At 43.7% G+C, this 14707-nt stretch overlaps 1 protein-coding gene across 1 annotated transcript; it reads right to left on the minus strand.

Moving 5' to 3' along the window:
• Positions 1 to 107: 107 nt before the first annotated feature.
• On the minus strand, positions 108 to 13560 carry HYPK (huntingtin interacting protein K). The gene is made up of 4 exons (XM_063925867.1): positions 13304 to 13560; positions 4235 to 4290; positions 1889 to 1940; positions 108 to 753 (listed from the first exon to the last, which is right to left on the minus strand). The coding sequence occupies exons 1-4, from the start codon at positions 13463 to 13465 to the stop codon at positions 658 to 660; spliced, it is 366 nt and encodes a 121-aa protein (XP_063781937.1). The 5' UTR covers positions 13466 to 13560; the 3' UTR covers positions 108 to 657.
• Between the last annotated feature and the right edge of the window lie 1147 nt (positions 13561 to 14707).

The following is a 14707-nucleotide window of genomic DNA, read 5'->3' on the forward strand; positions in this document are numbered from 1 at the left end:
CCTCCTCCTCCTCCTCCCTCCTTCCTCCTTCCTCCTTCCTCCTTCCTCCTTCCTCCTTCCTCCTTCCTCCCCCCATAAACACATTAAACTCCGAGTATACAATGAAATATACTTTGCATGACATTTATTTAAAAAAAAAAAATTCAGGAAAAGTCATGTTGGCGCCATTTTCAATACATAGTAATATGGGAAAGTCCATGTAAAAGATATTGCAGAACAGGAAGAGGTCACCGATTGCATTTATTATGTACGTTATTAGAATGTAACTTTCATACTGCGTACTTGTGCTTAAAACACGTGATTACACTTATACATCCTTATTACATTTACTTTTATTCAAAATACGTTAGAAGATTTGAGCCAGAGATATTCTGTGTCCTAAGTTAAATGAGTGAAAAAACATCAGCATGTCCCAGACAGAATCCGTTATAAACCATTATACAGGCATGGGCAACATAGGTGCAGCAGCTGCTGTGGGACTACAAGTCTTAGCATGTACTCCCAGGAAGTGCTGGGGCTTGTATTTCCACAACAGCTAGAGAGCCACATGTTGCCCACCTCTGTATAACGAACAGGCCCCTTGATCGGTGGTTCTCACTGTTGCTCCAATTACCGCTGTATGTCTCTTAGAGAACGCCATCTGTAATGCACAGATGCTCAGTTAGTCAGTGCGATGAGTGCTGCCACTACATTTCCCATGTGTTCTCGCAGACTGCGTTCTGCTGCTGTGCGCGGGATTTCCATTTCATTCATCTGCGTTTGAAAGAATACACAAATCAGATTGGAACACAAAACCTGCTGCTTCATACTTAGATAATTAAATCCAGAGATACATTTTCTAATAGCTAAAGACTATGGCAATTATTTTTATTTAAATGTATGTCAATTAAAGTCATAGACAAGTAGCTATAGCTACACATATACCACAATAACTAGTGTTAGAACATGGGAACTCCTAAAAAACAAAGAGACAAAGAAAATAAAACAGAATTAAAATAAAATGGGTATGTGCAGACCGTAAAAATCATCTGTTGCTACGCACATTGGGGATAGCTATGCTGTGGTCCCTAATATACAGTAGCTGCCTGAATGGAGGTATGACCTCTGTTTCTCTCAGAGACTTGGTGGGTTTAACCACTATCCGGTCTTTAGGCCGACCACACTTTGGTTGACCACTATTGGTCGACATGAGTTTTCACATTTTTCTTCATCTTTTTCTTACTTTACGATCCACGTGGACTACGACTGGGAATAGTAACCTGTGCCGAGCGCAGTGGTAGCGGAGTAAGGCACCTCCCCTTACGCATGGCGAGCCATGCGAGGGGACACTGTGCCCTAATTGGGGTTCCTGGTCACTTTACAAATAAAATGACACCAATTATTTTATTTTATTATTTATTTATTTTTATATAAATTCATGTCGACCTATTTCAAGTGTCGTCCAATAGTGGTTTAACCAAACCTTCAGGCTACACGCCAATGATACTAAGGGGGATCATTCAATTAGGGGTGATGCTGGCAATTTAGAGTGCTCCTATGATGCACATACCAGTACTCTATAAAGTGGGTATTTTAATGTCCAATCCGATGGGGCTGCGGACAAAAATGCATGATTTAGGGGCAAATTCATCTCAAGTTACAGTGCATTTGCTGGAGTTCCACTGCATTAATGCCTCGCACAGGTAAGCACAATTATGTATTTCATTCGAACTTACAAAACATCACTTAAGTGTAATGAAATTCTGACTTCATTTTATTTAAATGATAACATTTCACAATTAAGAGCTACATTTAACTTGGATACAGTTGCTTATCTTGCATCAGACTGCTTAAGATTTTTAAAGTCCTCTGCAGTTATGGTAATCACTAGAACCAAATCCACACTCACAATAAGCTCCACATCTTCCTTCTTGATGGTAACTTTTGCCAGCTCCTTTTCTCTGCAATAGTAAGTGTGTCACTTATTAAATGTAAATACATTACTTTATATGTGTCGTTATAGAGCAGAGTCTATTGGTTGCCCCTGGAACAGATATTTACATAAAACAGGTACTTCTATATAGAACTATAGATTCATTTCTTGATCCAAGCTGTGTAAGGTCACACACATTTCATTTTCCCCATAGCACATTTGGCCTAACTACATGAACTATGTTTACCTAGTGCTGCAAATAGGCCTTAATGAACACTGAAGAATGTGCAGAAGACACACACAAGAATTTATAGCAAGCGCCGGAAAACTGATTAGACATACAGCATACATCCACTGTGAATGCTTGTTTGTACGGTCAGCACTTTGACTACACCCATCAGTATTAGCATGTCGATGTAGACACTGGGTGCAAAGAAAGGGTCTATGGGGTCGATTCAATTCTCCGACGGTTGAATAGCGCCGGGAATTCGCTCCCGTCGCTATTCAATTCAGCTCATGTTAAGTCCGGGAGAACGGGCATTTGCCAACTTAACAGGTTGATTTGTCGGGAGAACGGCCATTCTCAGACGTAAACTCCCCGATGCAATGCTGATTCCCGAAAGAATCAGCCTCGCGACAGCCGCGCAGCAGCAGTTTTGTCGGATTTCCTCTCGCATCCCCCGGGGGTGAGAGAAGAATTCCCGACAATTGAGTGTCACTTGGCGCTGTATTGAATAGCACCGGGAGCTAATTCCCGGTGCTATTCAACTGTCGGAGAATTGAATCGACCCCTATGTGTGTTTGCCATAAACTCCTAGCACCTGGGAAATAAGATACAAGTAAATTAGACCCTTCAGGCAAAATAGCATACACCACTAATGTAAGAATGGCTGGGTATGCCGCGGAGAACCCCTACCTAGCAAGGCTCATAATGACCCAAAAATGATAAGCACCAGAAATCATTAAGAGATAATTTCAGTGAAAGGACGTTAACTTCCTGAACATCACATTCTAAATGTGACCATTAAATAAATATTATTGCCATCGACAATCTAAAACCACCACTAGTCACCCGATGGCAGAAAACCGAATAGGTTTCCACCATTGACGGAGGACATGGGCCCAATGGTTCCCCCCACCCCTCTTACACAGTACTACACTGTGTACAAGAGCCGGGAATGGCACAGGGCAGCAGCTGACCGACAGCTGAACCTGTCAAGTCAGCCATAGAACAAGGCAGACCATTGGCATTCAGTCACACTGTATGCGAGTGACACACATACAGTGTGTCAGGATGCCGATGGTCCACCTTGCTCTATAACCGACGTGACAGTCTCAGATGTCTGTCAGTCAGTAGCACCCCCCCCCCCCCCCTTCCATGCACCGTCCCCGGCTCCATCTCTTAAACACATTAATACCCCTTTCAGGCTAGCAAAAATATCCTGGTTTATTGCTAATTAGCGTGCAACATCCCAGGTTTTGCCTAGTCCGAAAGTATCCTTTTAAAAACAAACGCGTCAATCGACGAGACATTTCTACCCAGGTAGCGACTCGTGTTGAACACAGATTCACTGCGGTGCAGTGAGAACTAGTAACCTGGGCCTATGCAAAGGCATCTGATTGGCTCCAAATTTATTCTGCAGCAGAACAACAACCCCAAACATAGAGCTAATGTCATTAAGAACTATCTGCAGCATAAAGAAGAACAAGAAGTCCTGATCTCAACATAGAAGAAACTGAGCAAGCCTACATCCACAGAAGATCTGTGGTTAGTTATCCAAGATGTTTGGAACAACCTCCCTGCCAAGTTCCTTCAAAAACTGTGTGCAAGGGTACCTAGAAGAATTTATGCTGTTTTGAAGGCAAATGGTGATTTGATTTAGATATTGAAATATTGATTTGATTTAGATTTGTCTTCTGTTCATTCACTTTGCAATATGTTGATAAAAATAAACTATTAACACTTCTATTTTAAAAAGCATTCTTATGTTGCAGCATTTTAGCCACACCTGCCTAAAACTTATGCACAGTAGTATATTTTTCTCAGACTCCAGCATTACAGTCCAGGTTTAAAGGAAGCTGGACCCATGCTTGAGTCCAGATGGTTAAATCAATTTGATTAAGGTACTAATTAAGCAATTATGTCACCTGTGCTCAAGCATGGATATCCCTAAAACCTGGACTGTAATGTCAGAGTTTGGAAAACCCATGTACCACATGTTCTGAACTTTTGCCTAACTTTTCAATGACAGACATTTCAGATTTATAAAGGATATTTTTTCTATAAGAAATCTAGTGGTCAAAATAAGTGATCAGACTCACCTTTCTTGTTTTGCTTTCTGTTCTCTTGACCGTCTGTCACCAATAACGGACATGGCCTAACGGGGGGAAAAAAACAAAAAAAAACTGCATTATAGAGTGTGATCTCATCAGTAACATGTTGTACTTACAGCAGGCATTCCCAACCACGGTCCTCGAGGCACACCAACAGTGCAGGTTTTAGTGATATCCAGGCTTCAGCACAGGTGACTTAATTAGTAGCTCAGTTATTTTGATTTAACCATCTGTGCTGCAGCCTGGATATCACTAAAACCTGCACTGTTGGTGTGCCTTGAGGACCGTGGTTGGGAATGCCTGACTTACAGTATGATAAAGCTACAGACTTTAAGGGGGATATTCAATTGTTTGATAAGTCAGCTGGGTGTCTGTTTTTTCAATAGACAGGGAAAAACAGACACCAAACCAACTTTCAAACATTTGAATTCCCCCCTAAGAATCAGAAGGGGCAGAGGCATTAAGCCTGGAGAAGGAATAAAGCAGTGATAAGTGCAAGGTGATAACGCACCAGCCAGTCAGCTCCTGACGAGGCTGAAGTTAGCTTCTTATTCGGCCAGCTTCTTATTCAAGCTCCAGCTTCTTATTCACTTCTTATTCAAGCTCCAGCTTCTTATTCAGATCATTCAGTTTTGCAAGGGTTAATGAGTCTTGGGCAACACATTTGATGCCTGAAATTCACAGAGTAGGGTCCCTTTCATATGACCCACCTGTATTTTGGCTTGCCCAACGCTGGTTTGGGCATGAAATACGCTGGCAAAGTGGGCACATACACTATAATTCACCATTTTGAATAAGTAGCTGTAGTTTTGCAAGGGTTAACGAGTCTCGGGCAACAATTTTTACACCTGAAATCAACTGAGTCGGGTCACTTGCATATGACCCACATGGATTTTGCCTTGCCCAACACTGGTTTGGCCATGAAATACGCTGCCCAAGTGGGCACATACACAGTATTATGAATTACTAATTTGAATAAGTAGCTGTAGTTTTGCAAGGGTTAACGAGTCTCGGGCAACAATTTTGACACCTGAAATCAATAGAGTCGGGTCACTTGCATATGACCCACATGTATTTTGCCTTGCCCAACACTGGTTTGGGCATGAAATACGCTGCCCAAGTGGGCACCTTAACACTCTCAATTTCAATTATGAATAAGTAGCTGTAATTTTGCAATGGTTAACGAGTCTCGGGCAACAATTTTGACACCTGAAATCAACTGAGTCGGGTCACTTGCATATGACCCACATGGATTTTGCCTTGCCCAACACTGGTTTGGGCATGAAATAAGTTGCCCAAGTGGGCACCTTAACACTATCATTTTCTATTATGAATAAGTAGCTGTAGTTTTGCAAGGGTTAACGAGTCTCGGGCAAGAATTTTGACACCTGAAATCAACTGAATCAGGTCACTTGCATATGACCCACATGGATTTTGCCTTGCCCAACGCTGGTTTTGCCATGAAATACGCTGCCCAAGTGGGCACATTCACAGTATTATGAATTACTAATTTGAATAAGTAGCTGTAGTTTTGCAAGGGTTAACGAGTCTCGGGCAACAATTTTGATACCTGAAATCAACTGAGTCGGGTCACTTGCATATGACCCACATGTATTTTGCCTTGCCCAACACTGGTTTGGGCATGAAACACGTTGCCCAAGTGGGCACCTTAACACTCTCATTTTCTATTATGAATAAGTAGCTGTAGTTTTGCAAGGGTTAACGAGTCTCGGGCAACAATTTTGACACCTGAAATCAATAGAGTCGGGTCACTTGCATATGACCCACATGGATTTTGCCTTGCCCAACACTGGTTTGGCCATGAAATACGCTGCCCAAGTGGGCACATTCACAGTATTATGAATTACTAATTTGAATAAGTAGCTGTAGTTTTGCAAGGGTTAACGAGTCTCGGGCAAGAATTTTGACACCTGAAATCAACTGAGTCAGGTCACTTGCATATAACCCACATGTATTTTGCCTTGCCCAACACTGGTTTGGGCATGAAATACGTTGCCCAAGTGGGCACATTCACAGTATTATGAATTACTAATTTGAATAAGTAGCTGTAGTTTTGCAAGGGTTAACGAGTCTCGGGCAACAATTTTGACACCTGAAATCAACTGAGTCGGGTCACTTGCATATGACCCACATGTATTTTGCCTTGCCCAACACTGGTTTGGGCATGAAATAAGTTGCCCAAGTGGGCACCTTAACACTATAATTTTCTATTATGAATAAGTAGCTGTAGTTTTGCAAGGGTTAACGAGTCTCGGGCAAGAATTTTGACACCTGAAATCAACTGAATCAGGTCACTTGCATATGACCCACATGGATTTTGCCTTGCCCAACGCTAGTTTTGCCATGAAATACGCTGCCCAAGTGGGCACATTCACAGTATTATGAATTACTAATTTGAATAAGTAGCTGTAGTTTTGCAAGGGTTAACGAGTCTCGGGCAAGAATTTTGACACCTGAAATCAACTGAGTCGGGTCACTTGCATATGACCCACATGTATTTTGCCTTGCCCAACACTGGTTTGGGCATGAAATAAGTTGCCCAAGTGGGCACCTTAACACTATCATTTTCTATTATGAATAAGTAGCTGTAGTTTTGCAAGGGTTAACGAGTCTCGGGCAAGAATTTTGACACCTGAAATCAACTGAATCAGGTCACTTGCATATGACCCACATGGATTTTGCCTTGCCCAACGCTGGTTTTGCCATGAAATACGCTGCCCAAGTGGGCACATTCACAGTATTATGAATTACTAATTTGAATAAGTAGCTGTAGTTTTGCAAGGGTTAACGAGTCTCGGGCAAGAATTTTTACACCTGAAATCAACTGAGTCATGTCACTTGCATATGACCCACATGTATTTTGCCTTGCCCAACACTGGTTTGGGCATGAAAAACGTTGCCCAAGTGGGCACCTTAACACTCTCATTTTCTATTATGAATAAGTAGCTGTAGTTTTGCAAGGGTTAACGAGTCTCGGGCAACAATTTTGACACCAGAAATCAATAGAGTCGGGTCACTTGCATATGACCCACATGGATTTTGCCTTGCCCAACACTGGTTTGGGCATGAAATACGCTACCCTAGTGGGCACCTTAACACTATCATTTTCTATTATGAAAAAGTAGCTGTAGTTTTGCAAGGGTTAACTAGTCTCGGGCAAGAATTTTGACACCTGAAATCAACTGAATAGGGTCACTTGCATATGACCCACATGGATTTTGCCTTGCCCAACGCTGGTTTTGCCATGAAATATGCTGCCCAAGTGGGCACATTCACAGTATTATGAATTACTAATTTGAATAAGTAGCTGTAGTTTTGCAAGGGTTAACGAGTCTCGGGCAACAATTTTGACACCTGAAATCAACTGAGTCGGGTCACTTGCATATGACCCACATGTATTTTGCCTTGCCCAACACTGGTTTGGGCATGAAATACGCTGCCCAAGTGGGCACCTTAACACTCTCATTTTCTTTTATGAATAAGTAGCTGTAATTTTACAAGGGTTAACGAGTCTCGGGCAACAATTTTGACACCTGAAATCAACTGATTCGGGTCACTTGCATATGACCCACATGTATTTTGCCTTGCCCAACACTGGTTTGGGCATGAAATACGCTGCCCAAGTGGGCACCTTAACACTCTCAATTTCTATTATGAATAAGTAGCTGTAATTTTGCAATGGTTAACGAGTCTCGGGCAACAATTTTGATACCTGAAATCAACTGAGTCGGGTCACTTGCATATGACCCACATGTATTTTGCCTTGCTCAACACTGGTTTGGGCATGAAATACGCTGCCCAAGTGGGCACCTTAACACTCTCATTTTCTATTATGAATAAGTAGCTGTAGTTTTGCAAGGGTTAACGAGTCTCGGGCAAGAATGTTGACACCTGAAATCAACTGATTCGGGTCACTTGCATATGACCCACATGTATTTTGCCTTGCCGAACACTGGTTTGGGCATGAAAAACGTTGCCCAAGTGGGCACCTTAACACTCTCATTTTCTATTATGAATAAGTAGCTGTAGTTTTGCAAGGGTTAACGAGTCTCGGGCAACAATTTTGACACCAGAAATCAATAGAGTCGGGTCACTTGCATATGACCCACATGGATTTTGCCTTGCCCAACACTGGTTTGGGCATGAAACACGTTGCCCAAGTGGGCACCTTAACACTCTCATTTTCTATTATGAATAAGTAGCTGTAGTTTTGCAAGGGTTAACGAGTCTCGGGCAACAATTTTTACACCTGAAATCAATAGAGTCGGGTCACTTGCATATGACCCACATGGATTTTGCCTTGCCCAACACTGGTTTGGCCATGAAATACGCTGCCCAAGTGGGCACATTCACAGTATTATGAATTACTAATTTGAATAAGTAGCTGTAGTTTTGCAAGGGTTAACGAGTCTCGGGCAACAATTTTGACACCAGAAATCAATAGAGTCGTGTCACTTGCATATGACCCATATGGATTTTGCCTTGCCCAACACTGGTTTGGGCATGAAATACGCTGCTCAAGTGGGCACCTTAACACTATCATTTTCTATTATGAATAAGTAGCTGTAGTTTTGCAAGGGTTAACTAGTCTCGGGCAAGAATTTTGAAACCTGAAATCAACTGAATCGGGTCACTTGCATATGACCCACATGGATTTTGCCTTGCCCAACGCTGGTTTTGCCATGAAATACGCTGCCCAAGTGGGCACATTCAAATTAGTAATTCATAATACTGTGAATGTGCCCACTTGGGCAGCGTATTTCATGCCCAAACCAGTGTTGGGCAAGGCAAAATCCATGTGGGTCATATGCAAGTGACCCGACTCTATTGATTTCTGGTGTCAAAATTGTTGCACGAGACTCGTTAACCCTTGCAAAACTACAGCTACTTATTCATAATAGAAAATGATAGTGTTAAGGTGTCCACTTGGGCAACTAATTTCATGCCCAAACCAGCGTTGGGCAAGGCAAAATACATGTGGTTCATATGCAAGTGACCCGACTCAGTTGATTTCAGGTGTCAAAATTCTTGCCCAAGACTCGTTAACCCTTGCACAACTACAGCTACTTATTCAAATTAGTAATTTATAATAATGTGTATGTGCCGACTTGGGCAGCGTATTTCATGCCCAAACCAGTGTTGGGCAAGGCAAAATCCATGTGGGTCATATGCAAGTGACCCGACTCTATTGATTTCTGGTGTCAAAATTGTTGCCCGAGACTCGTTAACCCTTGCAAAACTACAGCTACTTATTCATAATAGAAAATGATAGTGTTAAGGTGCCCACTTGGGCAGCGTATTTCATGCCCAAACCAGTGTTGGGCAAGGCAAAATCCATGTGGGTCATATGCAAGTGACACGACTCTATTGATTTCAGGTGTCAAAATTCTTGCCCGAGACTCGTTAACCCTTGCAAAACTACAGCTACTTATTCAATTTAGTAATTCATAATACTGTGAATGTGCCCACTTGGGCAGCGTATTTCATGCAGAAACCAGTGTTGGGCAAGGCAAAATCCATGTGGGTCATATGCAAGTGACCCGACTCTATTGATTTCTGGTGTCAAAATTGTTGCCCGAGACTCGTTAACCCTTGTAAAACTACAGCTACTTATTCATAATAGAAAATTATAGTGTTGAGGTGCCCAATTTGGCAACGTATTTCATGCCCAAACCAGTGTTGGGCAAGGCAAAATCCATGTGGGTCATATGCAAGTGACCCGACTCTATTGATTTCAGGTGTCAAAATTGTTGCCCGAGACTCGTTAACCCTTGCAAAACTACAGCTACTTATTCATAATAGAAAATTATAGTGTTGAGGTGCCCAATTGGGCAACGTATTTCATGCCCAAACCAGTGTTGGGCAAGGCAAAATCCATGTGGGTCATATGCAAGTGACCCGACTCTATTGATTTCTGGTGTCAAAATTGTTGCCCGAGACTCTCTAACCCTTGCAAAACTACAGCTACTTATTCATAATAGAAAATGATAGTGTTAAGGTGCCCACTTGGGCAACTTATTTCATGCCCAAACCAGTGTTGGGCAAGGCAAAATCCATGTGGGTCATATGCAAGTGACCCGACTCTATTGATTTCTGATGTCAAAATTGTTGCCCGAGACTCGTTAACCCTTGCACAACTACAGCTACTTATTCAAATTAGTAATTCATAATACTGTGAATGTGCCCACTTGGGCAGCGTATTTCATGGCCAAACCAGTGTTGGGCAAGGCAAAATCCATGTGAGTCATATGCAAGTGACCCGACTATTGATTTCTGGTGTCAAAATTGTTGCCCGAGACTCGTTAACCCTTGTAAAACTACAGCTACTTATTCATAATAGAAAATGATAGTGTTAAGGTGCCCACTTGGGCAGCGTATTTTATGGCCAAACCAGTGTTGGGCAAGGCAAAATCCATGTGGGTCATATGCAAGTGACCCGACTCTATTGATTTCTGATGTCAAAATTGTTGCCCGAGACTCGTTAACCCTTGCACAACTACAGCTACTTATTCAAATTAGTAATTCATAATACTGTGAATGTGCCCACTTGGACAGCGTATTTCATGCCCAAACCAGTGTTGGGCAAGGCAAAATACATGTGGGTCATATGCAAGTGACCCGACTCAGTTGATTTCAGGTGTCAAAATTCTTGCCCGAGACTCGTTAACCCTTGCACAACTACAGCTACTTATTCAAATTAGTAATTCATAATACTGTGAATGTGCCCACTTGGGCAGCGTATTTCATGCCCAAACCAGTGTTGGGCAAGGCAAAATCCATGTGGGTCATATGCAAGTGACCCGACTCTATTGATTTCTGGTGTCAAAATTGTTGCCCGAGACTCGTTAACCCTTGCAAAACTACAGCTACTTATTCATAATAGAAAATGATAGTGTTAAGGTGCCCACTTGGGCAACTTATTTCATGCCCAAACCAGTGTTGGGCAAGGCAAAATACATGTGGGTCATATGCAAGTGACCCGACTCTATTGATTTCTGGTGTCAAAATTGTTGCCCGAGACTCGTTAACCCTTGCAAAACTACAGCTACTTATTCATAATAGAAAATGATAGTGTTGAGGTGCCCACTTGGGCATTGTATTTCATGCCCAAACCAGTGTTGGGCAAGGCAAAGTACATGTGGGTCATATGCAAATGACCCGACTCAGTTGATTTCAGGTGTCAAAATTCTTGCCCGAGACTCGTTAACCCTTGCACAACTACAGCTACTTATTCAAATTAGTAATTCATAATACTGTGTATGTGCCCACTTGGGCAGCGTATTTCATGGCCAGACCAGTGTTGGGCAAGGCAAAATCCATGTGAGTCATATGCAAGTGACCCGACTCTATTGATTTCTGGTGTCAAAATTGTTGCCCGAGACTCGTTAACCCTTGCAAAACTACAGCTACTTATTCATAATAGAAAATGATAGTGTTAAGGTGCCCACTTGGGCAACTTATTTCATGGCCAAACCAGTGTTGGGCAAGGCAAAATACATGTGGGTCATATGCAAGTGACCCGACTCAGTTGATTTCAGGTGTCAAAATTCTTGCCCGAGACTCGTTAACCCTTGCACAACTACAGCTACTTATTCAAATTAGTAATTCATAATACTGTGAATGTGCCCACTTGGGCAGCGTATTTCATGGCAAAACCAGCGTTGGGCAAGGCAAAATCCATGTGGGTCATATGCAAGTGACCCGACTCTATTGATTTCTGGTGTCAAAATTCTTGCCCGAGACTCGTTAACCCTTGCAAAACTACAGCTACTTATTCATAATAGAAAATGATAGTGTTAAGGTGCCCACTTGGGCAACTTATTTCATGGCCAAACCAGTGTTGGGCAAGGCAAAATACATGTGGGTCATATGCAAGTGACCCGACTCAGTTGATTTCAGGTGTCAAAATTCTTGCCCGAGACTCGTTAACCCTTGCACAACTACAGCTACTTATTCAAATTAGTAATTCATAATACTGTGAATGTGCCCACTTGGGCAGCGTATTTCATGGCAAAACCAGCGTTGGGCAAGGCAAAATCCATGTGGGTCATATGCAAGTGACCCGACTCTATTGATTTCTGGTGTCAAAATTCTTGCCCGAGACTCGTTAACCCTTGCAAAACTACAGCTACTTATTCATAATAGAAAATGATAGTGTTAAGGTGCCCACTAGGGCAGCGTATTTCATGGCCAAACCAGTGTTGGGCAAGGCAATATCCATGTGGGTCATATGCAAGTGACCCGACTCTATTGATTTCAGGTGTCAAAATTGTTGCCCGAGACTCGTTAACCCCTGCAAAACTACAGCTACTTATTCAAAATGGTGAATTATAGTGTATGTGCCCACTTTGCCAGCGTATTTCATGCCCAAACCAGCGTTGGGCAAGCCAAAATACAGGTGGGTCATATGAAAGGGACCCTACTCTGTGAATTTCAGGCGTCAAATGTGTTGCCCAAGACACATTAACCCTTGCAAAACTGAATGATCTGAATAAGAAGCTGGAGCTCGAATAAGAAGTGAATAAGAAGCTGGAGCTTGAATAAGAAGTGAATAAGAAGCTGGCCGAATAAGAAGCTAACTTCAGCCTCGTCAGCTCCTGTCATTTTTCAAACCGTAATGATTGGTTGATGCGTTATCACTTCTCCAGGTTAATACATCTGCCCCAACGTCACCTTAAGATTTAACCATCCTGTGGTCCTGGCACAGTAGCCTGCCCTGCCACACCAGGCTGTCCACCTCGGACTTAAATTCTGTTCCTGAAATTTTAAAACCTACCCCAATTTCTCCCATTCACTGTGCCAAGTATAACAAGTCATACCTGTTCATTCACATAGTACACAGCACACAACCTCTTTACACCTGCCCACAGGAGAGTCTCTTCCTCTCTGCGGGCACCATGCCACCCAGCCCTCCTCCCTACACCTTACCCAGCACAGTGCCCATGCACCCCGCCACCAGATGTCCATGATACCGGCGCATATAGTGCCAGTCTTTCTGCCAGCACTCCCTGCGGCTCATCCCCAGGCTCCTCTCACCGTCTCCAGGTTGGAGCTCTGGATCTCCTTCTCCTCCGCATAGTCAGTCACCCGCTCCAGATCCGCCGCACCGCTGTCATGTTTCCGGGGCTTATCCGCCGGCCGCTCGCTGCAGTTCTCCTCAGTTTCCAGCTCCAGCTCCACATCCCCTTCCGCGGCCATGTTTCCTACCTGTAAACGAGCTGAGCATGAGCTGCATGGGTCCCTACATCCGGCAGCCAGCGCTGCGCTGTGACATCAGGTGGAAGTAACTCAGCGGCCATTTTGGAGTCTGGCAATATGGTGCTTTTATGAGTCCTGTGATAAATGACGACTTCTGATCTCATACCTCCCAGCCTGACCCTATCCAAAGGAGGGTAGATGCTAGAATCAAGTGGGCTAAGGGACCTTTTCCGTCTGGGGGAGGAGTCACAACACAAGGGGGAGGAGCAAGGCCAGCGGGATAGTTCCTCTACTATCCACGCCACCAACTATTACCTTTAGTAATCAGGTGGCGAGCGGAGCGAGCCACCGAGCCCGAAGCGTGGCGAGCGAAGCGAGCCCGCGAGGGTACTTTTCGGGTACCCTGTTCGCCCGTAGCTCCTCCCCCTGGTGACGTGTCTCCTCCCCTAGATACGTCAGAAGGTCCCTTCTCCCATTCCGAAATAGAATCAACCTATCCAGGAGGGACACGATGCTCTGCTTCTGGACTATTTTCTTAATTTTAGATTGCCAGCACCTGTATTGAACAGGTTAATGGATCAGAAAGGTGTTTCAGCACAGGTGAGGGCAACAGAGGCGTAGCTAGGGCATACTTGCCTACCTGACCCTCTCCATGAGGGAGAAAATGCTCTGTTCCTGGACTTTCCTGGCAATGTATGATTGCCATCACCTGTGGTGAGCTAGTTAATTGATAATAAAGGTGTTTCACCACAGGTGATGGCAATCATACATTACCAGGAAAGTCCAGGAACAGAGCATTTTCTCACTCATGGAGAGGGTCAGGTAGGCAAGTATGAGCTAGGGTTTTCGGAGCCCAGGGCAAGACCCCCCCTCCCCCCCCCCCCTCAAAAAAAAAAAACCCCCAAAAAAACACACACAAAAAGAAGCATGTGCGCGTGTGGAAAAATGGGCATGGCCACATACCAGAAGGGGTGTGGCCACGCACCAGAGGGGGTGTGGCCACTGAAAATGGCCCACAGTGCCAGTTACATTGCCCCACAGTGCCAGATACATGCCCCACAGTGCCAGTTACATTGCCCCACAGTGCCAGTTACATGCCCCACACATTGCCAGATACATGCCCCATTGTGCCAGATACATGCCCCACTGTGCCAGTTACATGCCCCACTGTGCCAGTTACATGCCCCACTCATTGCCAGATACATGCCCCACTCAGTGCCAGATACATGCCCCACTCAGTGC

This window comes from Pseudophryne corroboree, chromosome 6 (genome assembly GCF_028390025.1).
Source record: "Pseudophryne corroboree isolate aPseCor3 chromosome 6, aPseCor3.hap2, whole genome shotgun sequence".
NCBI classification, from domain to species: Eukaryota; Metazoa; Chordata; class Amphibia; order Anura; family Myobatrachidae; genus Pseudophryne; species Pseudophryne corroboree.